The sequence below is a fragment of the Halichondria panicea genome, chromosome 7, assembly GCF_963675165.1.
Source record: "Halichondria panicea chromosome 7, odHalPani1.1, whole genome shotgun sequence".
In the NCBI taxonomy this organism is placed as follows: domain Eukaryota; kingdom Metazoa; phylum Porifera; class Demospongiae; order Suberitida; family Halichondriidae; genus Halichondria; species Halichondria panicea.
Genome location: NC_087383.1, coordinates 4,185,249 through 4,208,997, shown reverse-complemented (window position 1 = coordinate 4,208,997; position 23,749 = coordinate 4,185,249). Strand labels below are relative to the sequence as shown.

Below are 23,749 nucleotides of genomic sequence, written 5' to 3'. Positions count from 1 at the left end.
GCTTGGAAATTATAAATATCACATATGACCTCAAATTAAGAGGATAAATTAATTTTTATATGGTTTTTGGTCATGAATATAATTATGACTAAAATTAATTAGTAAAAATTATGCACTTCCGCTTATTAAGGAAGTTAGGGGTGTGTTTCAATTAAAATTCTATGAATATCATTATTATAAACAAATGCCTCAATCCGCTTCCTATTTTAGGAACAATAGCCTGAGAAACTACAAATTGACTTTGCATGGCCTAATTAGAAGTAGATACAGTATCTCTATATAAATGAAATAAAATAATATTATCATTTTTGTATAGCCCAAAAAAATGAAGTACAGTGGAACCTCCATAAAACGGACACCATTGGGGACCAGCCTTTTGGCCGTTATAGAGAGGTGGTCTTCCTTGGGAGGTTTCGATTGCCAGCTATGTATTTTCTATGACTCATTTCTTGCTGCAAATGAATCTTGGAGCTTTGCTAACTGCTTCTTTAGCTCATACAAGCTTTGAAAAGGCTGTAGAGACAAGCTACAGCCAGGTTTTCACGATTGTACAAAATAATGCTATCTCAGCAATAATTTTCTGCTAATTCTGGGTGTGGCTGTCCGTTCTGGGAGGTAATTTTCCATTGCTAAAGCTAGTTGGGGACTAGAAAGCTGCTCGTTATACGGAGTAGAGAGGTGGTCGCTCCTGAGAGGTTGCTTTACATTGAAGTCATTGTAGTTTCAATCCGGACCTGAGCTCTTGGCCGTTATATAGCGTGTGGTTGCTCTTTGGAGGTGGTCGTTAATGGAGGTTCCACTGTACATGTAGACAAAAGTACTAGCTACGATGGAAGATTAAACATTCATTTGCTATTAGTCTTTCTCCAAAGCAATTGCTTTACAATCATTGAGAATATTTTGAGCTTCATTCGGAATTGGGAATACATCACTAAACTCGACTGAAAATCCAGCTTGTTTGAAAGAGCTCGTCACATTTTCAAACGTAAGACCCAAATTAAACATCTTCTCCTCTCCATTCATATACCAGCTTTCTTCCAGCGAAATCAGGCTAGTTAGGTATCCTTGGGGTCGGACCAGCTTGCATAGTCGTAGAAGCGTTTCTTGATAGCTCTCAATCGTTTTGCATACGACTTCACAACAAAAGTTGAAAGAGATGACATCAAACCATTCAGAACGATTACCAATATCGAGAATTCCGTTGGGGTCTTCTTTGAGAATATCACATGTTACAATCGTCTTGATTTTACTTCTTAGCGACGTCACTCGACTTTGTGATTCACCAACCTTGCCCTCTAATGATCCCACAATGTAATTAAAGTATGGAGTCCAATCATGAGCTTCAGCATCTTTATTTACCCAGAGCTCCACCTGTTCGAGATTCGGTTTGGAAAAGTCAGCGAAAGTGATGTCGGCAAAATACGGTGCACTTCTTATGAGAGGGTAAATTACGGGTCCACCACCTAGCTCGAGAAGCCTTGCCTTAGGCTTTAGTGGGATCCCAAGAGCTATGGAACGTTTGGTAAAAGTGGTGGTAGCACTGGAGGTAAAATGGCTGCACTCCTCTCTCCTCATCAATGATGCCATTGGGAGCAATAAATCTTCTCTGCAAGTAGGTCTTGGCATTAAAGTGTTGATACTTCTCAGATTGGTGGCTTGCATGTAGATCCATCAGGCCGCTAGCATGCAGCCTGAGTCCAAACAACTAAAAAAGGAGGTCGGACATATCACCAATACGCCCACTTATGACCTTTTATTAGACATTCCAGGCGTTTTCGTTTGTGCTGACTCAGCAGTAGTGTCTACTGTACTTTAGCCTCGAGACCAGGCCCCTTGATCGGCCTGGTCTCGAGGCTAACTGTACTTCTGCTCGCTTTGGCATTCTTGAGCGTTTATCTGTCTTGTATTACGTCTCCTGTTAGTCTATGAGTCGTAGTAGTTTAAAAATATCGTTGCTACACCTGCTATATTAAAACAGAAGTCAAAAAAACAAGGAAAGTGCAGCAACAACTGGAACTTCTTGACTAATCTTAGTTTCTGCCTTATTACTTCGAGTATGACTATGCTACTCACTTTCTAGTGTCACTGAGTATTGTTAGCATCATTTTCTACTAGTATAAAAGGCTGTGATCGTTTGCAGCCTTTTGGCTTAGCTAGGATAGCTACTTTCTCTCACTTTCTCTAAGTTTCCACGGAATTGGAGGTTACAAAGAAAATTACAAGATTAATTAACAATCATGACCAACCTCCTTTGGGTGTGGTAAATGCAAAGAAAAGTGGGTGTATCTCAGTATTAGACACCCACTTTTCTTTGCAAGTCATCAAAAACAACACCCAATATTTCAGAGAGCTAGCTAGCTAGCGGCAAGGCACAGATTTGAAATGGCTACTAAAGAGCAGAACCAAGGTAAAGACCGTCATGTTTACACAGCCAAAAATCCACGGGGCGTGTCAGGTCCGTTACATGTCCGTTACAGGACGTTTACCACATCCTGATACGGGACCGTTGGGTAGACACTACTAAACAGGCCGTTCACATACAGCCTGTAAACAGCCCGTACAAACGGCCTGTATTCAGCCTGTATCATACTGTTCTCATGCACAATTTAATAAGCTAGTATATCATGCTTCAAAAGGTCACAATTCAAAGACAAAGAAGACAAGAACAAGATATATTAATTTCTGTTCAGCTATACATTATATAATTATGTCTCTCATTATCACGTCCGTGTCTTCACATCCCACGGTGGCACTGCAGATAAAAACAACCAGTTGAACCGTACGTTAACGCCACATAAGTATACTAACTTATATTCGTCTTGTTTTTGTGCAGATACACAAAGATAGACTCTGAGGAGAAGAGGCTGGGAATTATACAAAAAATACAGCACTGCGTACTATGAAGTCAGTGAACAGCTTGAAGGGCCGTTCTTCATCTCCGAGATAACTCGCCAGCTGTACACTAATAATATTTATTCACATAGATTAAACTAAGTTGCTTACCAGGCAATTGTTGCATTCTCTTTATCATTCGTCTAAAAACTTCAATCTATGAGGCATATAATGCATCACCAAACACATACAAAATAATGGCACTTACCTAACACATCCAGACTCCAACTCGGCATGCCAATAAAGAAATCTATTAAATAACATGTGTAACGAGTGCTAAAGATGAAAACAATAAACAAACCTTGAGTTTTGCAACATCTGAAGAGTTAGGAGATTAAAAAAGAAGAACACACCACTGTGAATAATCTTACCGGCGTACTATGAAGTCAGTCAACAGCTTGAATTTTTACAGTGTGCTGTACACATTACAAGGGCTCTTTTTCATCTCGAAGATATCTCGCAACTGTACACCAATACGCTATTCACACAGATTACATAGTTGCTGAATTTTCTTACCAGGAAACTGTTGCTTTATCTTTAGTTCATTCTTCTGACAACATCTAGTGTCTACAGAAGCAATAACGTATCACAAAACACAATAGAACAGTGGCACTTACGTAATTAGTCCAGACTTCAACTCGGCAGCATTATCTAAAGTCAATTTGATCGCGTGTTTAATATGTGAATGCTAGTGAAAGAGAATAACAAACCTGGGAGCATTCTTCAACACCTCTTTATTAAAAGTGAAAAAACTTCAGATGGGAGCCTACGATGAGGAGGATTATTTCAAAGGAAGCAAAACGAAACGTTTACCTTGTAAAATTGGCCAGTGTTCCAGCTTCAAAAGTCCATAACAACGTGCAAACCTGAATTTATAAACATACAGCAGAGGTGAAATTTACAGACCTTTGTTGCCAACTGCACTAGAGGTCAAATTCACTACAGATTTGAAAATAGCTGTGGAACTAGAGGAACACAAACTGCTATGAGAAAATTCAATAAAAATAATATAACTGTTTAATATAATAACATGCTGCTACAGCTTCACCTTTTTCTGTTCACAGGTAGACTATATAGTGTATAGTTCTCTTTCAAGTTTGTCTTTTTGGACCAGCAGCTCCTCTTGTGACAAGAAGCAGGATTTTTTCTCAGAGCTCTGTCTGTCTCATTCTCTTTTTGTAGTCAGGTGACGTCATCCTGCCCCAAGCTAGCGCATGCGCATAAGCTACAGCCTGTATACAGGACGTGGGTGCTACGCCCTGATACAGGCCCGTATTCACGGGCTGTAAACTATGGCACGCCGTTTGTAACAAAATTCAGCCCTTCTAATTACACGAAGGAAGTAAATGAAGACGTCACGGGGGCATGTCAAACGGGCTGCGTGACCTTTGACCACACTTGTCCCTCACAGTGCATGCAGGGCCATGTTGTTATTGTGCAGTCTGGCTCCTAAGCTAGCTAGCTGTACCTTGCTGGTCACCTTCAAGATTATACTGCAGGGGAGATGTCCTGGAGTTACCTGTGCATGTGTGATAATAGAATCAGGTATTGCCAAGTTTAAATACTATTGTATCCATTGGTTTATAGATCGTATCCGGGCGTTTTTAATAGTCTGGGAGCCACACCATTTCTCAGGGGGAGGGGGGAAGAAGTGAGAAAAGCGTATCTGCCGGGAGAGACTCTTGCAGCATTTTAGTGTGCCGTTCTTGGAATGTAGAGATTTGTAACGTCGGAGGTTATGATATACGAACTTATATAGTGAGCAGTGCATGTCCTCTTGTAAATATTGATGTTAATATTTGCAGACTGCAACAAAGTTTATACTGACTACACTCATAATATTAACCATGCAGGGAAATTGGAGAAATAGTCTCAATCCTCATCAGCTTTATACTCCTGCATGGTTGCTGCCCTGAGGGGTCTAAATAAACTACCTCTTTCCACTTTAAAGTATTCAACTCTTTCTGGTTGGAGAAACCAGTTGGAACAAATATCTCTGCTGCTGATAATTCACCCTGCAGGGAGGGACATTATTCGACTAGTGAATTTTGTTCGGGGGACAGTATTCACTCTCACACTAGATGAACGTTGTTACCCTCGCGACCGCGCTGCACCTAGGAAAGAACGGATTGCATATGCTCTGTGTACATAGACTTAAAACGCTTGTTTAAAAGAACTTTCATCTCATCTATGTTTCGCTTTTTAATTAGTAGAAGCGATAACATAACTTGGCAAAAGATACTGTAAACTCTCGCTATTCCAGCTCTCTAAAGTACGGCCATTTCGATATACCGGCCATTTGGTTTGGCACAGATACTGTGGCCCTGAAATGGGCCATTCGTGTACTGGCTGCCTCAAACTATATTTTTAATGTATGTTTTATTACGGTCAGATATGACGTTTGGGTGTGGTTTAGTAGAATCACCGGCTTCACATGTTATTTCCAGGCTCTATTATAGGTACTATAGTTGTTTATGTGTTGTAATCAAGTATTACCTGTGTACTGTAGATGGGTATGTGCGTGCTGACTGTATCTAATCTATAATTATCGCATGTTTGGATAGACTGATGCTAATACAACGAGTGCAGAAGGCAGCTGGAGTGTCTTCATCACCATAGCTACTTGTACAAGATAATAGCACACCCACGTGGCATGGTGGCTTGACAGTGACGTTAGCTGAGCTGAAACAGTGTCTGCAGACTGTAGCAGGATCACTGGAATCAAAGTCAAAGACGGCTAAAGTGGAGTTTATGCATAGCAGGAAAAGCAAACTGTTAATTGCTAAGGCATTTGATGATGTGATGAATAATGTGTCCAAGGAGAAGTTTGATATAACTGCTTATGGTTCAACAGCTGGATAAGCCAATAAAGTTGTTATAACATTTGAAGGCGTACATTGTAGCCCTGACCAAAACCTCTTAGCCGGGCTATTAATTATACACTCATGTAGCTAAAGTAGTTGACAGTCCCACTTCCCACTGGGAATGGGTCAACTTCCTATCTAGAATGTGTGACATGATTTTGAGTTCTAGCATGGGAATACTATACAACGTACCTCCTAAAGTTACAAAGAGTGTGTAGGGGGATACGTATATATGTACGACAGGGTCAATAAGGTCCACTTTTACCATGCTGAAGAGTTAGCTCCTCTTTTTGATCAGTTATTTGTGGAAACTTTTAACAGGGGAAGGATGAAGTGCGTGAATGATAACCCCATGTGATATTTTATGACCTTTTGACTGTTTCATTGTCATACCCCAGTGACTAGTGAAGTACGCTGTAAATGTCACATGATATTGGTCCTTCACTCTCATTGATCATATTGATTCATTGGTAGCTGACCAGTTCAACTCCAACCCTTCAACCCTCCTGGCCTGGAATTGAGGCTACTTTTGTTGTAGTTGTGGTGCACTGTGGCCGGTGTGAAGTCTATAATTATAGTATTCCAGTATTTCATACCCCACCCCCTAGCTAATTACTGAAAAGTTTACTTTGCGCCTATTTCACCGTACATATAATTATAGGTTATAGTCGTAAATATCGCATATATATAGCCGATAATATTATAGCTTTGTATTTATGTCCATGCATTGGGTAAGTGTGTCATGGTGGAATGTAATTTCTATAAGCATGCACACGTTGTTAATTTGCTTAGTCTTATACGTACACTATTGGTCTTCTCACCCCCCCCCCACACACTCATTATTTTAACCATGTATTTGACTATGTTTCACCATGATAGTGTACAATGATGTACTGGTATATATACAATTGTAGATCCTGTACTCGTTCATTTTAGTGAGTGCACCACTTTCTGATTGACTATAAAATTCATCTAGATGTACATACATTCTTCCATTGCAGAATTGAATTGCCAACAAAAGAGCATGTAGGAAAAGAGTGTGTGGTCGAAATAATGATGATGATGATGATGATACTGTGTGCAAAGAAACTGCCACAAAATATATTCGTAAAAGGAGTTCTTCACTAAAAAAGGCAAGTATTTTATTTTAGATCCCACTTGATTCTGTTGAGCAGCTATTAATAATTATTGGTTTAGGATACTTTAGCTCTATACTTACCCAATAAAAATGAAATTAGATTATGTGCATGACTGTTGCACACATTGATATCCATGGGTTGTACTAATAACTTAGGAACAGAGTATATACTTATACTTTAAATTTGCTAAATGAAGTGTTAATGTAGTGGCCAAACAATTTACAGTATTATTATAATACATAATGGTTTCTCTTAATGGTCGTAACCAGTTCCACTCGTGATCTTAATTGTGTGTCTTCATTCCTTTCTCTCAAATTGATTGGGTGTTCTGTAACGTCATGTGCATTTATGCAGAGGGTGTTTCAATGTTTTTATGACAGAAATAAGGCTGCATCAGAAAAGTGGAAAGAAATTAAACAAAGGTTAGCCAAGCAAGTACCTTCAACTTAATCCAACATCTAGTCCTTTCAATGTATGGCATGAAACTCAACGTAAACAATTACCTGCAATGAAAACATGAGTTGTGCTGTTTTGCCTATTATACACACATGTACATGTTGTCCTGTTATGCCTCTGTAAACTGGGCTGAAATTTTAGGTGTCTATGTTTGTATGCAATAAAAAGAACCATTTTTTGGGTGCATGGTACCAAAACTGGACGAGCGTTTATTCTCATTTGCTCTAGCTTCATTTCTGGTATCTGTACAAAGCCTGGTATATGTCACCCCTTTATAGTTATACATGAATACATGACATAGAGATAGGTTTCCATGTCCCTGTGTTATATCCCAGCTCAGTGAGTAGTAAACTTACATGTGAATTGTATATACGTATTTGTGCAGTTGTTATAAGGAAAGTACACTCTATTATTATTTCATAATGCTAATTTTTAACAACTTATTCAATATACAGATGTATACTCTTGTGTTACCAAAATCTGCTGACCGAAAGAGATTAATTGCGAAGCCACATTTAACAACAGCTGAACAGAAAATATTGTAAGTACACTATAATTATACATGTGAGTTAGCAGCGATTAAACAGCAGTCTCGTGGTATTATTTCAAGCTCATGTGGCCATACAATTAATTATTTTATGCGTGGGTGGTTAGTAGATTATTATTATGCAAACAGTGCATGAAGCTTTAAGTACTATAACGTATAAGTACCATAACGCGCATGTAATATCTTAAACAGCGCACTACATTTAATAGCGCTTGCTGTGGAGACTTAGAGGCGAAAGTTCCCTATAAGTATCAGATCGGAGCATGTTGGACTGTCTCGTGGTGTCTCCCTCTTTCATCCCTCTGTTTTACCTCTACCTCCACTTAAAAGAAATTTATGACACACTTCCTTTGATCAAGTTTTTTGGTGAGCTATAATTACAAACTTATAATCAGGGTTTATTTTAGACCAGGCTAGTGGGTTAAAGGAAAAATCACCAGCTTAACTATAATAATAGTGTATACATGTTTACAGTATAGTGGTAATAATTTTATTATAGTGGACATTGTATCCTATAAGAAACCACTTGTGCCTTCTATTCTCAGGTGTACCTCCAAAACTGCTCCTCAGGCTGAATTTGATCAGTCATAATAATTATTTCAAGGGCCAACTCACTTCATCGTCTAGCAGCACCTTAGTTGGTCATACTACATTGTTGACTGTCTCAGATCAAGACTGCCTTAGTATACTGTACCTATAATGGCTTCACCATGCACAATGTCAATTGTTGTTTACTACTTTACATCACTACCGTATAGAGAGTAATTTTTGTGGGTTAAAATATTCATTATTTTCTTGCTTGGGCAAGCTGACCTCCACGAAATTTTAACGTAGGCGTGGCTTACCGGAATGTAGGAATGCAATGCAGGCCATGAGACTAATTAAAAATTTTACTCACGAAAACCACCGTTTTTCGAGTTGAACGAATTTTTTACCCCACGAATTACCCGCTATATACGATATTTATTATAATTTATATAAAATGGTGTTTTATAAACAGCTTTTTATTGTCATATTTCCTGTTTCAAGTGCAATAACATGCTGTGTGGTATTCTAGACACCAGTCATTGTGAAAAACCTTGTTGACCTTGACTACTATACTGAGGTTAAAAATTAGCTAGTTACCTTAACCAAGAATGCCAATACATACATATTTTCATCACCCAATGAAAGCTGTACGTTATTATAGGAGAGATTTAGTACCGAGCATTAAATATTCCCTGAAGTAATATAGGAGAGCTTTATAGTTTTAGTGCCCATTGGCTCTCCTATGTATATACTGGGGAAATTCAGTGGAGGACTAGAAAAAGTATTAGGTAGGTGCCAGAGGAGGTTCGACAGGGTCAAAAGGTCAAGGATATTGACACTAGAAAATTATTGCGTACTGCATTCTTGACCTTTGGACCCATGCGCATAGTTCTAGGAGATAAGTAAAGTGTGATGGTTGAATTTGTACTTATGTATAATTATATACATACATTGTCAAAGATCAGTCTGAACTTTGGCTTGGACTTTGTTGCTTTAGCTAGCTACATAATAACTTTATTCCTCACCACTTAAAGCTATAACTTATTTTCCTCACCACTATTATATTGGATGGGCAGCTATTATCATAGTACATCAATATAACCATTTCCAATAACTCTGCATGATCTTTGTTGTGTCCACAAGTGTACAATTATGTGCAACTATATTATAAAATGTCTTATACCACTCAGTATAATTATTATTATGATTATGTTCACCTGACGGCTGCTTACTTACTGAAATTCCTGTAACCAGCAATACGGTGTTATGCAATGGCTTATAGAAGCAAGCTAGGTTGAGCAGTTGAATTATGCCTGTCATACTTTTAATTACTCAAGAGTGTGCATGTGTACACATGCATGCAGTGGTGTAGGTGCATGCTGCTGGTATTATTAGGAAATAGGTATACAGCTGCCATGCATACCTTTTTTACGTGAAACATACAGCTGAAATAAATAGCTTAACTGCTTTTAGTTGCATGTGTCTGTCCCGATGTTCCATCAGCATCACCATGCACTCGCATAATAGGTACATATAGGTCGAGAATCAATTAAATTGTTGTACGCAATCAGGTAATTTATTACTATAATTAGCCAAATGATTTATTAGATCACGAATAATAATTAAGTTTGTATAGTATATGAATACAGGCAGTTCGGTGCATAATCAACGCATTGAGCGTTTTTGGAGAGATTTACACCGTTGCATGACTGTAGGCAGTTGTTGTACTACAGACTTTTCTATTATCTCGAGCATAGTGGCTTCCTAGACCCAAGCAATAATATTCATCGATTTGCCCTCCACTATGCATGTTCACTTCAATAGCTGAGTTTTGAGATGGGTGGGATGACCATGCTGTTGTTAGGACAGAGCACAATCTCTCGCCTCATCAAGTGTTCGTGTCAGGTGCACTATATGATTTCAAAGAAGTGTTGATGGCATTTGAATGAGTGGACGAACATATGAAGCAAAAGATGGCACATGCACTAGAGCAGAGTGATTATATACAGTGCGTGTATATAATGTTCCTTCAAATTCATCAGAACATGATTGTCAGAATTACTAAACCCAATGGCTGAAAGTAGTGACTTTGGTACATTGTATTAATGTGTATATTTGAGCACCATCGAGTTTCTTAATTATTGACAATTACTATAATTAAGAACCTCAATTTCAGTTATTAATGGTTAATTGTCACTCCCTATACATAAGCACAGTCATGCAAAATAAGTGTTTTGTTTCTGGAAGTTATATTCATATAAACGAAATACATCAGCACAAATTGTGTGGCACAATGACATAATTATATAATATCTATACCTATTGAGTCAGATAATTTAGCCATGCGGCCCATGCCATGCATGCATACATGTATACTATTATAGTGAGGCACGACATATTATATGTATATCTATTGAGTCAGACAGAATCCATTAGCCATGCGTATGATGAATTAAGACAAGCCTTAAATTCATCCACAAATTCCTTGTATGTGCAGTAGCTTGTAGATAGTTCAATTGAGGGTGAGCAAGTGTGAGCGATAGGTCGTCTCGAAAATCCGTCTGTGTTGTTGAAAAGCACCGAAAGTTGCAGGGATGAACAGGTTGCAGCCCCAGTTACAAATCTCAAAAATCAGTTACAAATCTCAAAAATGTGCGAATTCATCGTTCGACATATTCCCAATATACTGTCTGAGGTACAGCAAAATGCGTGTTTGAATTTCATTTGCGCCCTCGGCATTCTCAAACATTTTGAGAGTCATATAGATGTGGAAACACTCTGTGCACGATAAATAGATAGCAATTTGTTTACGTCGACAGTTTTCCAAAAAGGCTTATGTTGAGCTGGTACACCTAAATTCATCAAAACAAGAGCAGCCATGCACAGGTTTGGCTAGAAATTCGTACTTGGATATGTTAATTAGCATTTGCCGAAGATTCAGGGGGGTTGGGATTTCACGGATGTTAAAGCGACTGAGGATGTTTATTAAATTTGATTGGAGGGAAGGTGTGAATGAGCTCGAGTCTGCACCATACTGAATTGCCTGCTTGATGATATCTTTTTCATGATTACTAATGGTGTCCACAAAACAATCTAAGAGCACCCCCTCAGGATATAACAACATCAATACCTAATACAGATTGTGTTAGACATGGAAATGAAACCCGAGTAGGCAACAGTCCGGTTACTAAGTATGCATGAGAAATGATTAAGCCCACTGTCAGGTTGGACACATCCATTCCGGGATGAACAATGGGGCAGAGAAGTGAGGATCCATCGAACAGCTTCTTATACGCTTCTTCAAAGAACGCAGAAAAGAGATCCCTCGTAACTCATTGCTCGCTCATCAGCAAACTTAACTCTAAACGGATACACTTGCAGGACTACTTGCTCGTGGTTGCGGTAGAGAAGTATTATTTCTTCAAACACATGCTGGCGAGTGATGGTGAAAGGAAGACTGCTTCTGAGAGCCAGTGACTTCATAAACTGCTGACGGGCACTATCCGCTAATAAAAAGGGATTCAACGTTTATAGTGTACACATGTATTAACAGGAACAAAATTAATGAGTAGACACAACTATGCATACGTTCGCGGAAACAATAATTATTGCCTCGACTCTATATAGCCACAACATTTTCTTGTTTGTAACGTGCTACTTGCTGTGTAAAAAAGCATCGCAGGTGCTGATGCCCTAATGGTAGGGGTTGTTATGCTCAAGATAATTTCCTATTATGCTATTCTTTTATTCTCAAGCACAAGTAACAGCCTATCAAATCGCCTATTCTCACATCATTCCTCCAAAGCACAACATAGACCCTATGCAAACTCAGAGGAGGTTAGACGCACTTTATCCACAAAGCAAAATCCAAAACAACGTGGCTCAAAGCACAGAAGCTGTTAGTTTTCGTCGCATTGCAACCGTTGAGCAGTTAAAGCTGGAAAAGACACACATGCAGATACACAGTCAGCTTTACCGTATCCCTCGTGCGGCTACACCTCGAGGCATAATTACTATTATATACATACCTTTACGTAACACCTTAGCGTCTTCTTTCACATTCAGAGCTGGTAAGTCACCCTAAAAATAAATATTACAATAAACATTGTGTGGTTCGAAGGACATATCAGGTCATTATAGTAAGGGTACCATGTAAAAGTCCCAGGCATACTCCACCACACATTTAAAGCATAAATGAAGCCATAATTGACCACATAATTTCTGGGGTTGAACTCAACTCAAATAGACTTTAGCTAGCTAGGCTGTACCTAAAGCCAACAACACTAGGGGTAAGGGTGAAGCGTCTTTTGTTACTCTTAAAAAGAGAAAGCAGAGTTCGGAGAGATTGATTCTCCAATAATGTTATATCCAGATCTTATCTACTATACCAAAGCGCTGTAATTATTGAATTTTGAAATTTATACTAAACCTTGCCTCATCATGAAGATAGTCTAAGGGGTTCGGAAAATTGAGATCCTTTGATTCTAGCTAACAGCAATAGCGGATGGAAGGTCAATTTCAGACTGACAGAGTGGATCCATGTATTGCCTTGGATAAGTAGTGAACAAGCCAAAGCAGGGTGTATCTTGCAATTGACTGGAGCAGAACACATGCTTGTATAAATCCTATATAATTATAATGAAGGTGGTAATAATTATAAAAAATCTTGCCTTTATACGGTCTGTCAGGCTGAATCTTTCAACAGTTGTGGCTCCATTGGGGAAACGAAATGTAATTACTTTTCCTCTGAGGACAGTACAGCATGCAGCTCTCTTTTCCTTGAGTTATTGTGCGAAGAGATGTTAATTTCTACAGTTATAGTCACTTTATACATAGTATAAATCAACCCATTATACACATACACCAAAATGTATATAGTCTCATGAATCAGCCGCTGTCGTAGAGACACCGTCTGAGCACTTTAGTCTGAACTTTTTGGCGGAGATCAAAGATTGACTAAATTAATTAAAGGAAATAATGAATGACAAGAAGCGTATGCGTTCTTTACAGTAGGACACATTTATAGCTAGCGCTAGTCAGCCTAACTGTGGCTACTGTTAGCCAGTCAAGGAGCTAGAGTAAGTTGAGTTGACTGCACTAGTGCTGTGCAACCTTTTTCTTGTTCTTTTAACAACGTTCTTGGAGCAAGCTAAACAAAATTCTTAGCTGCTACGTCAAGCGTTCGCGGTTGATATTTTACATGCGTTGGAAATAATTGATTGATGCATCAGCACCTGCTTTCAATTATACATAATGCGATCACTATAGCCTCCCATCTTGAAGGATCAATCACATACACAATAATACAAACTGACAAACAAGTGATGTCTATATGTGAGTATATATATATGAACAAAGTCAGCTAGGTTATATTGTTAATAGATTGTTCCATTGTTCGCAGCACACGCTGGTAAATATCAATAGCAATACTGTCACTTTCAGCAAGTGGATTGACTTGATTGCTCACAAATTCGATAAGATGAGAATATTGATTGTTAGCATCCATTTGAGGGACATGAACACCTTCCAAGTCAGAGTTATCATCACTTTCATCGGCATGAAGTTCTTCAACACCGTACTCAGAATACTCACTGTTGGGATACTCAACTGGGTTCAATCCAGAAATGTGCATACGAAGGGCACCTTCCGTGAATAGCTGTTGAGGTGTGGCATTGTGCATCGTGCGTACTCCATGATTGTTCCAAGCACGCTTGAAAATACCCAGGGCCCTATTTATGCGTGGTAGGTACACATAATGAAGACAGAAGAGGTGCATGTCATTTAGAGGGTCTAAGAGTCCACACTCCTCCAAGTGGTAAAACAGTTCGTAATACAATTTCGTGACAGCACCGTGAACATCACGCCATAGCCGCTCAATTCGCTGATTATGCGTGGAACTACCAGTGATTATGCTACCTCTGTTAAGACCACGATGTTGTAGCATGTGACGAGCGACTTCAAAATTCTCCAATCCACAATCTGTACGCACACGTGATGGGAGACCGTTCTCCTCAACTGCTGACAAAAAATACTTATAAACCGTTGATGCCTTGTGTTTGAGCTGCAGTGGAGGTAGACAATCAGGCGGGAGTAACCGTCAATGCCTCCATGGGTCACTAGACGCCATCTTATCAGCTTGTGATGACCATCTGGAAAGGAAATAATATACATAATGCCTTGTTATGGTTATGAATAAATACATCCTACTTTCATGCAGGTGCTGCCAACCGATTAACGAGGAGGTTGGAAGGAAGTTAGGATCACATGCAAAAAATATCGCTATAAATGTGCTGAATCGGCGCTATTTTTGTGTCTGGTCAACAGTTTCATAGATAACTACTGGACATCAAGAAAATGAGCGGTCTGGCTTCTTTCTCACCCCAAGCTGTACAACATTGATCACTGCACCTGCTTCTGATTTAAAAATCTCAACTAAGGTTTCTCCTAGCTAAAGTACTAGATCTACGGAGATGAGACTTCTCTTCCTGGACAGGAGTCTGGCGTGTAGGTGCTCTTCTACTCCTCATCTCTAGCTCTTGATATCTTAATAAGTATAACTAAAAGGCTGACTAGACACAATAATAATAGCGCCAACTCAGCACATTTATAGCTTTAATTGAGCACGATCTCAACTTCCTTTCAACCTCCCCTGGCTGCCAACTGTGGTATTTGTGATCCCTAGACTAGACAAGTTTGGCACAAAATCTTGCAGATAATTAATTTTGTCTAGCTTGTTAAAAAGTATTACATATACTGCATCCACGGTACTACTTTGAAAGTGAACCATGGCATATTGTGACTGTCATAGGATATAAACACTCGTACTATAACTTATTTACCTAAATGCCACAAGCAGTTAGGACCCGGAACAGAATATGGTCTTCTTGAGTGTCGATTCCTTCCCCATCGTAAAGGAGTGTTCAGTGGGTCAATTCGTCGGATACTTTCCCTGACACGCTTACGCGGAATACAGCACTGAATACTTCTTAATCTTCCCATAACAATTGTTTCACCACTGTATGGTAGCTCTCTACGGATCTCACGAATACGCTCGTCCAACTCAGAATCAGTCAGAGACGAATTTGTTGAAGAAATGCCAAATTGTTTTTTTCTCCGGTAAAGTGTCATTCTTGATACTCCTAACAACGAGGAAATTGAACTCCAGCTAAATGATAGATAGCGAAGATATTCAATTTGTTCCTGTGTTATGTCAAACCGTGGCCTTCCTCTACCATTACCAACAGTAGGTGGTACTCGTTGTACCACCGAGGTATTCTTCATGGCCTCCTCATAACTACTCCAAACAGATTGTAACACCATTAAAATGTCAGAAAGCTCGTTTACATAACCAATTATTTCCTCTAAATCATCGGAGTTTTCATGAGCGATCAATGCTTCTTCTATACTCTGCAGGCTTCTGATAGTTGTTGAGAGCCTTAAAACAGCATACTCAGTGAAGGCCACGTTTGCCAAGCCGTACTGCCTCTCAAGCATGTCTACAAACCTAGAAACTTCTGAGAAGAAGTCACACCAGCTAGATATGTCCACAACTACATCATCATCTTCTTCTTCACGGCTGACTTCCATATTGTCTTTTGAACACGTGGATATGGATGTAATCGACAGTACATGAGGTCAAAGGTCACACAAAGGTATTGACATGCCGCCCATGACGTCTTCATTTACTTCCTTCGTGTAATTAGACCGGCTGAATTTTGTTACAAATGGCGTGCCATAGTAAACAGGACGTGGGCTAACGTCCTGTTTACAGCCCGTGAGAACGGCCTGTATACAGGACGTGGGTGGGCTACATCCTGTATACAGGCCGTTCACGGGCCCGTAACGGCCCGTTTTCAACTAACGGCCTGAAACGGACCCGTGGATTTTTGGCTGTGATAGGGTGTATAACCTTAGCAATGTGGGTTTATAAAACGTTTTAATAATTGCATGCTAAAGCATAAAACCCCCATTGATGATTGCTATAACCTTGTGTGCTTGCTTATCTGTTTTCAGAGCTCACAATTGACAATCTGAAAACAGAAATGAAACTGACTGATGAGCAGCTCAATACAGCAATACAAGAACCAGATCTACCTGAGTTAGCAGCATGTTTCGACAATGTTCACAAAGGCTATCTTGAAAAACTGGAGCTCTTACCTGGAGAACAAACTGATGTTAGGACTAGAGCATATGTAGATGGCACTCTGGCAGGAATGTTGCTGGCTTTGAAATTCTGGATACTGACCAACGGACTAGACGCCACTTTCCAAGCTCTGCTACTCACCATACTCTCCCTGCTCAAAAGAGACGTTGCTATTCGAGTGTGCAAGTACTTGCAATTGTCTGACAAATGTGAGTCTGTCATGTGAGAGTGTGGTCATTGTGTCGTCATTGTGATACCATACATTGTGGGAATGATTGCAACCAAATAAGGGATTGTCAACTTAATTTCTGTAGTAAGGGTGCCCACACATAGTAACAAATTGACATAATTTAACCACAAAAATGCACCGGTTAGATCCTGAGACTTGCACACCCAGTATTTAATTTCAATGCGTGCGCTAGTATAGTAGTAACCACAAGTAACAACATAGTGGTTTTGTGAGAATGTCTTCAATTAAATTAACTACAAGCTGCAAAAGAAAATCAGGTACAGGGTTTTGCAGAATCTTTGCAATATCCACAAAAAAGCGTTTTGCGTTGAGCATTCCTTATAAGGTTATCTGTGGTCAACCATAAGTTGTAGATCTTAGTCAGCATGTCAACAATGCACTATTCTGCAAACAGTTGATGGATCAACTTGAAGATTCTCAGCAACACTTTGATAAGATAGTCCAAGCAGCTCTGTCTGATGCACTATTCTCCATCTTATATCCCAAATAATGCTTTGGTCAGTTTTTTTCACAAGAAAAAACCATTTTGTTTTTGAATTTTGCTTCCTAAGCAGACTTGGCATTTCACCACAATGTGTTTATGACACCACAATGTGTAAAGATTAGATATCCATATAAGGAACGCTCTAAACCCTCTATTTCAAAGATTCTGCAAAACCCTGTAGCTACACAAACAATCCAATAAATACAGAGAGCCAGATTTGTAGCAAAGGAGTGCCTTTAGTAGTAGATGGGAAAAACGTAAGTGTGCCAATAGACCCCAGTCTCGGTACAATCAGCACGAGTGTCTGAGTTCCTCAACTAGCATTAGTCACACAACAGGTTGTTGAAGTTGCTATTGTTACACACATGCAATTCTCTATTATACTATCACTAGGAATGGTACTCACCTATTGTTTTGTTTCCCTAGACTCCACCACCTCGTGTCCTCTCTCCCGAGAGAGGGTCCTGCTGAACCACAAGCTGTCCTCGTACAGGGACTACCTACAAAGTCGCTACAAAACACAAGTATCCACATCAGCCACACAATGGCCTCCCGTCCCAACAAAGAAAATTTTCAAACTAGCCATGATTCAGAGGGAAGAAATACAGAGAGGAAGAATCGACGATGAATTTGTTAGACTAACAATTACCGGGAAAATTGATGATATTTTACTTAAAAAAACTCCGGTTAACTTGACTAACATTTTCTCTGAGATTGAGGATACACGAAACTTTGTGTTGATTGAAGGAGCTCCCGGCTCTGGCAAGAGCACCCTTGCTCTGCACATCTGTCGGGAGTGGGCAAAGGGGAAACTTTTCCAAGAGTTCGATATTGCAATCCTCGTGAGACTGAGAGATCCACTTGTTAGAGAAGCAAAGACAATTACTGACATACTTCCCTGCATCGATATGGCCATGGCTAATGAGACAGAGGCAGTAATAAAATCATTGTATGGCAAAGGTGTACTGTGGGTGCTGGATGGATGGGACGAGCTTCCTTCTGACCTCCCTAGATACTCCATTATCAACAAACTAATTCGACCAGATATGTCACAAGAAAGTCCACTACATGAATCAGCTGTGATTTTAACATCTCGACCGTCATCTTCGGCTGAGCTCCACCCACTAGTCTCGTCCAGGGTGGAGGTATTGGGGTTCACTTCACATGAACTAGAACAGTACTTCACCAAGTGTCTGCAAGGTGACTCACAAGCTGTGCAGACTCTACTGGAGAGAATTCGAGAGAACCCAGTGGTAGAAGGTAGCTGCTACCTCCCCCTCAATGCTTCCATTGTCGTTAATTGCTTCCTTTCTGATAACCACTCACTCCCAACATCCAACCACGGGATATTCACATCAGTTGTCCAGAGCTCTCTCAAGAGATACCTCCAGGATAGGTTGGGGAAGACCACTCCAGTGGGAGACATCACATCCCCAGACTCACTGCCCCCAGAAATCAGAACACAGTCCGTACAAATTTGTCAACTTGCATATCATGGGATTGAAAAAAACAAAATAACATTTACTGACAGGGATTTGGCTGCTCTTCGCATTACGAAGGAAATTTCAAACGTTGGATTATTACAAACTGTTCCTAGTATCATTAACGATTGTCATCTGGTTTACTACTGCTTTCTTCACCTGTCTATTCAAGAGCTACTAGCAGCAATCCACATCTCTCTCATGTCTCCCAAGCAACAAATCTCTGTCTTCCAGAAGCTGTTTTGTAATTCTCGGTTCAATGCAGTCTTCCAGTTTTATGCTGGTATCACCAAACTAAGAACTAGTAGACCAATCCTCAGTTTGCTACCTCAATTCTTGTGTCCAGTTCCAGCTACTGTTTTTGATCTGGTCAGAAAAGTTGTTAAAAATGAGAAAGAGAAAGAGTATGAGTCGAAGATCCTTTTGTTGTCCCTCATCAATTGTTTGTACGAAGCTGAAGACTCATCACTGTGTGTGTTTGTGGCTAATCTTCTTAATCACAATCTAGATCTTTATTTCACTACAATGAATCCTATTGACTGCCTTTCTGTTGGATATTTCGTATCAGTTTGTTCCAACACCAGTAATGGATTCACACTGAACCTCACCAGTTGCTCTATTGGTGACCAAGGCTGCAAATTTCTGGCCCGAGGACTCTCCAAGTGTTCACACTCACACTCCGAGATTAATTTTGACCTTAGCAATAATGATATTCATGAAGAAGGGATACACCACATCGCTGAGGTGATTGAGAACACTATTTCAATATTTACATTGATTTTGTCTATTAATGCCATTGGCAACAGTGGCCTTAGCACACTCTGCGAGGCCTTATCAACTAATACATCAGTAAAGACTCTCGATTTCTCCAAGTGCTTCCTATCTCTCAATGATCACAGAGCAATCCCTCGACTACTGAACACAAACAGTACTCTTGAAATCCTCAACTTGTCAAACAATGTTATTGGTAACACTGAACTGAAGAATATCTGTGAGGCCTTGTCAACTAATACATCATTAAAGAGCCTGGACCTGGGCAGATGCTCACTAACAGTATCAGATGACAATGGAGCTGCCCTCTATCAACTTCTGAATACAAACAATTCCCTTGAACATCTTGATTTGTCTTATAACACAGTGACTAGCTGTCGTCACATTGCTGCTGGACTTGCAGTCAATAAGACTCTGAGAACATTGCACTTGGGTTACTGTAAACTGACTGATCAGAGTATCGAGGAGCTATCAACTGGACTGATTAGCAATACAGAAACACTGAACATTATGGGTAATGACTCAATAACAGAAGATGGAATGAAGATACTTGCCAGACATCTAACCACCCACTGCTCTGAACTAACACTATTGGCGGTATCCTATCCCCTAAGATCCTGTATCGAGACTGTATTCAGGGACGCTAACAAAGAGAGGAAGAGAAATGGACTGACTCAGATTGATGCATTCTAATTTAAAGTTTTGACAATAATAATTTTATTCTGCCATAATGATATTCAATGTGATAATTTGCGATAGTGTAGTAAAAACAAATTTAAGGTTTTTACAACTATAGCGCAGTAATAATGAAATGCGCTGTAAATTGTCAATGAATATAATTATAATTATACACGCAAGTAATTAGCTAGTCAAATCCACGCCTTTTGTTTATAGGAAGATGAGCAGATTAACGTTCACTTTGGCCCTCCCAAGCATCTTCATGATTGCCAGGCCCTCGTATTGCAGCTGAAGGAGGTCCTGTGTGGGGAGAAGAGAGGGCAGTGAAACACTTCAACTGGCATAAGACAAAGAATGAATATATTGTAAGATGCACTTACATAATTATTCTTAAGCATAATTATACCAACACTATACCTGAGATCTTAGTCTAATTAATACAGTAAACTTCTTGAACAGTTTATGTACCTACCAAATTAACACCCTCACCTGGAGGACCAGCTCCACCTTCTCTATCTGCCTGACGTGATCTCAAACACAACACTTCCAAACCTGAACCTGGGCGAGTAAGAAATAACGTTCATACAATTATTGCTTGTAATGTTATACCTAAGACTGGGGCATAAAATAAGTCAATAGGCTTCACACATGAATTGTTAAAGTCTAGATTAGTAGTAGAGTCTGAGCTTCAGTCAAAAAGTAGACAAAAGTATACGCACCAGAGCAATTAATGCCGTATAGCGGGTAATTTTCGTGGGGTAAAAAATTATTTTCGTGGGCAAGCTGACCTCCGCGAAATTTTAACGTAGGTGTGGCTTACCAGAACGTTTGAATGCAGTGCAGGCAATGAGTGACTAAACGAAATTTTTACTCTTTAAAATCACCGTTTTCGAGTTAAACAAATTTTTTACCCTACGAAAATTCCCCGCTATAATTATGGTAGCACATGTTGATGGATAATCATTCTTGAGCACTGCAACCACAATGCAGTAAATATTGGGTATAATCAGTATTTTGGTTGGCTTCTGTTATGATGGTCAGTAACAAGCCAACAAAAGGAATCTGAATCATAACTTGGAATTGCCTGTAAAATGCAAATCCCTTATAATGGAAAACTTGATGGGTGCTTTAATTTGGCGATTTACCGAAGATTACCAAATTAAAATGTTCTGGTGGACACAACGTCACTGTATATAGTATTGCATTGCATTCGCCAAATAATCACCAAATGTTCCAGCTGTACAGAACATCAACTCTCCTCATATTTCATCTAACTGAAGTGATTGCAATGGCATCATTCTCAGTCTCAACTCACATCAACCTCCAGCATGGGGTGGGTCGATCACAGTGGCATAAGTGGCATAACACACACAAACTGTGCAAAGAAACAGGAAAACATAATAAACTCTTAACCAACAGATACAATCATGGAAGTTACTAAGGTTTTAGCATCAAAATGTCTCTGTAGTTAGGACAGGATTTACAATAAGTCCTTTTGCAATTGTAATAACTTGTGATAAGCTACACATGTACAACCATGCAACAGTGTAAGAATGTTTAACGTAGGCCTCGAGGAACATGTGATACGGTCACGTGCACGTCTCCCGCTCATGCGTAGCCACTATCATACACATGCTAAAGTACAACTGCTGTCAGTGAGCGACAGAAAAATTGACTGCTCAACTCGCACCCTCCCATTTATTAAGCTCTAACCACCTCTTTTCCATCCTATGATGTGGATTAACGATTAGGGGGGGGGCTAAATGAGGGTCTTTGTACTGCTAATCACAGTGGCCCCTCTTTCCGTACTCACCCTAAATCTAATCGCAGTCACGTGACCCCAAACCTCTAGCATGAGAGATATGAATGGGCACGTACATGTAACATCTGCTTACACCGGTACCTCGCGGATATGACACAATAAATCTACTGCAACCTGTAAGACTAGTCTGATATACATGTACCACAGAAACAGTGTGCTTGTGTACATACCAATTTAAAACTACTCACATCTGCCTTGCTGTTGGTCAGTTCCAATTCTCACTCCAGCTCAGCCATGACACCCGGGTCCATGATTTGAGACCTCTTGAGCAGCTTCTCCTCCATGTCTAGATGACCTTACTACCACTCTAGAAGGTAAAAGGAAAACACATCAAAATTAATGCATTTGGTAAAGATGTACTCCCATGCAAACAACATTGTAATTAGTATATGCATGTGATGATCGTTACCAAATTGACGGGTAAAGGGTCAACAAAGCAAAATAATTATGATTTTTAGAACAACTCCTGCGCCCGCCCATTCAGGAGTTTCGTGATCTGGTAGGTATACTCAACCCTCAATACCGTCCCCCACACATGTACAAGACTGCCCCATACTCACCAGGGTGTCATACAAAATTTTAAAATAGAGAGGGTAATAAGAAAAGTGACTAAAAAATTTTGCCAAAAAAAGGTCAACTGTTAGCAAGAGAGTTCATAATAGACCTTTATCATGAACTCTTGCTGTTAGTAAACTCTTGCTGTTAGTATGCTCTTGCTGTTAGTATGTAAAATTGCCAGCTATGAACTCCGACTAGTACCTAAATGTAAATTTTAGGGGGATTGGAGTTAGAGGGGGATATCCCCCTTCCCCCCTATATGACACCCTGCTCACCCTTTAGAAGACTGCCCCCCATACACACACACTCACCCCAATGTCCCACCATAGCCTTTGGAGCTGGCTCCCTCCTCTTAGCAATCACTCCATCGATGTGCATCTTGAGTACCTCGTTTCGACTAATCTTGGATGCTAGATACAGCACACCCGCCACTGTAGTATGTAGCACCACTCTGTGATGTGCCTCAAGGCCTTTCTCCTTCACAGCAAGCTCTTGCAGCTGGTGTAGGAAGACCAGTATATCTGAGAGCCCTTGATGAGAGAATTCCAGTGTCAGGAGAAATACGAGTTGGTAGAAAGCGAGTGTGTTAGCAGGGCTAGTGCAGAGAGCTTTGGCCAGTTCCAGGAGATTGGTGAAGAGAGAGTTGACTGTTTTAGAGATGAATCCTTTCAAAACCACACCCAGTGAGAGCCCGACAGCCTCCAGACTCACCCAATCACTGCACAAGGAAATACACGTACATGTAGCTGTAAGCACTGCACATATGATTGTATATAATTATAGTGAAAGTTAAGACAAAAGCTCATATGGACCTGTGTAACTGACAAATAAAATCTAGTACGCCTCAAATGCACACTGAACATAGCAAGGTGCACACACACACACACACACATCCACGCACGTGTTGAGAGGAATCTTGTCTTTATTGGCATGGTGATCTACGAGACGATGCCAGAGTAGGGCCTGTGTGATGGGCTCTCGTATGAGGAGCAATTGGACGAGGGAGGCAAACAGTTGCCCTGGGAACGCAGTCTCCAGCACTGATGCGTGAAAGGTGTCAGCCACCGCCCTCAAACACTTGACCAGGGAGGTAGTCAACATGGGGCTGCATAATAAAGGAGAGAATACAATTATGG

The 23,749-nt window shown here is 40.0% G+C and overlaps 4 protein-coding genes and 2 long non-coding RNA genes across 10 annotated transcripts; 2 read left to right on the top strand and 4 right to left on the bottom strand.

Annotated features, from left to right (window-relative positions):
* Positions 1 to 855: 855 nt before the first annotated feature.
* On the bottom strand, positions 856 to 1,587 carry LOC135338972 (nicotinamide N-methyltransferase-like). The gene has a single exon (XM_064535062.1). It carries the CDS (start codon positions 1,585 to 1,587, stop codon positions 856 to 858), a length of 732 nt encoding a protein of 243 aa, XP_064391132.1.
* A 251-nt stretch (positions 1,588 to 1,838) lies between these two features.
* On the top strand, positions 1,839 to 20,380 carry LOC135338804 (NACHT, LRR and PYD domains-containing protein 3-like). The gene is made up of 3 exons (XM_064534882.1): positions 1,839 to 2,407; positions 16,440 to 16,778; positions 17,730 to 20,380. The coding sequence occupies exons 1-3, from the start codon at positions 2,383 to 2,385 to the stop codon at positions 20,246 to 20,248; spliced, it is 2,883 nt and encodes a 960-aa protein (XP_064390952.1). The 5' UTR covers positions 1,839 to 2,382; the 3' UTR covers positions 20,249 to 20,380.
* LOC135338810 (uncharacterized) lies at positions 2,644 to 4,081 on the bottom strand. Of its 4 annotated transcripts, XR_010395773.1 has the most exons (12): positions 3,941 to 4,081; positions 3,706 to 3,758; positions 3,603 to 3,658; positions 3,510 to 3,543; positions 3,409 to 3,459; positions 3,264 to 3,355; positions 3,194 to 3,210; positions 3,101 to 3,142; positions 3,004 to 3,049; positions 2,899 to 2,955; positions 2,809 to 2,850; positions 2,644 to 2,752 (listed from the first exon to the last, which is right to left on the bottom strand). It is a non-coding gene; the product is annotated as an uncharacterized LOC135338810 (long non-coding RNA). The 4 variants fall into 4 exon arrangements; XR_010395774.1 differs by having other exon boundaries at positions 2,899 to 2,962; positions 3,409 to 3,543; XR_010395772.1 differs by having other exon boundaries at positions 3,409 to 3,543.
* Positions 4,190 to 8,701, top strand: LOC135338812 (uncharacterized). 2 transcript variants are annotated; one of them, XR_010395779.1, is made up of 7 exons: positions 4,190 to 4,437; positions 5,457 to 6,313; positions 6,758 to 6,889; positions 7,250 to 7,317; positions 7,807 to 7,892; positions 8,108 to 8,264; positions 8,444 to 8,701. It is a non-coding gene; the product is annotated as an uncharacterized LOC135338812 (long non-coding RNA). The 2 variants fall into 2 exon arrangements; XR_010395778.1 differs by having other exon boundaries at positions 5,457 to 6,889.
* On the bottom strand, positions 13,789 to 16,034 carry LOC135338911 (uncharacterized). Its single transcript, XM_064535004.1, has 3 exons — positions 15,266 to 16,034; positions 14,343 to 14,575; positions 13,789 to 14,082 (listed from the first exon to the last, which is right to left on the bottom strand). Exons 1-3 carry the CDS (start codon positions 16,011 to 16,013, stop codon positions 13,789 to 13,791), a joined length of 1,275 nt encoding a protein of 424 aa, XP_064391074.1. The 5' UTR covers positions 16,014 to 16,034.
* On the bottom strand, positions 20,287 to 23,715 carry LOC135338809 (uncharacterized). Its single transcript, XM_064534888.1, has 6 exons — positions 23,515 to 23,715; positions 22,925 to 23,331; positions 22,244 to 22,362; positions 21,459 to 21,608; positions 20,723 to 20,791; positions 20,287 to 20,533 (listed from the first exon to the last, which is right to left on the bottom strand). Exons 1-3 carry the CDS (start codon positions 23,712 to 23,714, stop codon positions 22,355 to 22,357), a joined length of 615 nt encoding a protein of 204 aa, XP_064390958.1. The 5' UTR covers position 23,715; the 3' UTR covers positions 20,287 to 20,533; positions 20,723 to 20,791; positions 21,459 to 21,608; positions 22,244 to 22,354.
* Between the last annotated feature and the right edge of the window lie 34 nt (positions 23,716 to 23,749).

Coding starts and splice junctions, on each gene's coding strand:
- LOC135338809 (XM_064534888.1), bottom strand. CDS start 23,714: ATGTTGACTACCTCCCTGGTCAAGTGTTTGAGGGCGGTGGCTGACACC. Junction 23,332..23,514: donor GACAAGATTCCTCTCAACAC/GTGCGTGGATGT, acceptor TTCCTTGTGCAG/TGATTGGGTGAGTCTGGAGG.
- LOC135338911 (XM_064535004.1), bottom strand. CDS start 16,013: ATGGAAGTCAGCCGTGAAGAAGAAGATGATGATGTAGTTGTGGACATA. Junction 14,576..15,265: donor TAACTGCTTGTGGCATTTAG/GTAAATAAGTTA, acceptor TTTCCTTTCCAG/ATGGTCATCACAAGCTGATA. Junction 14,083..14,342: donor ACATCGTGGTCTTAACAGAG/GTAGCATAATCA, acceptor ACACCTCAACAG/CTATTCACGGAAGGTGCCCT.
- LOC135338804 (XM_064534882.1), top strand. CDS start 2,383: ATGGCTACTAAAGAGCAGAACCAAG. Junction 2,408..16,439: donor TACTAAAGAGCAGAACCAAG/GTAAAGACCGTC, acceptor ATCTGTTTTCAG/AGCTCACAATTGACAATCTG. Junction 16,779..17,729: donor CTTGCAATTGTCTGACAAAT/GTGAGTCTGTCA, acceptor TTGTTTCCCTAG/ACTCCACCACCTCGTGTCCT.
- LOC135338972 (XM_064535062.1), bottom strand. CDS start 1,587: ATGGCATCATTGATGAGGAGAGAGGAGTGCAGCCATTTTACCTCCAGT.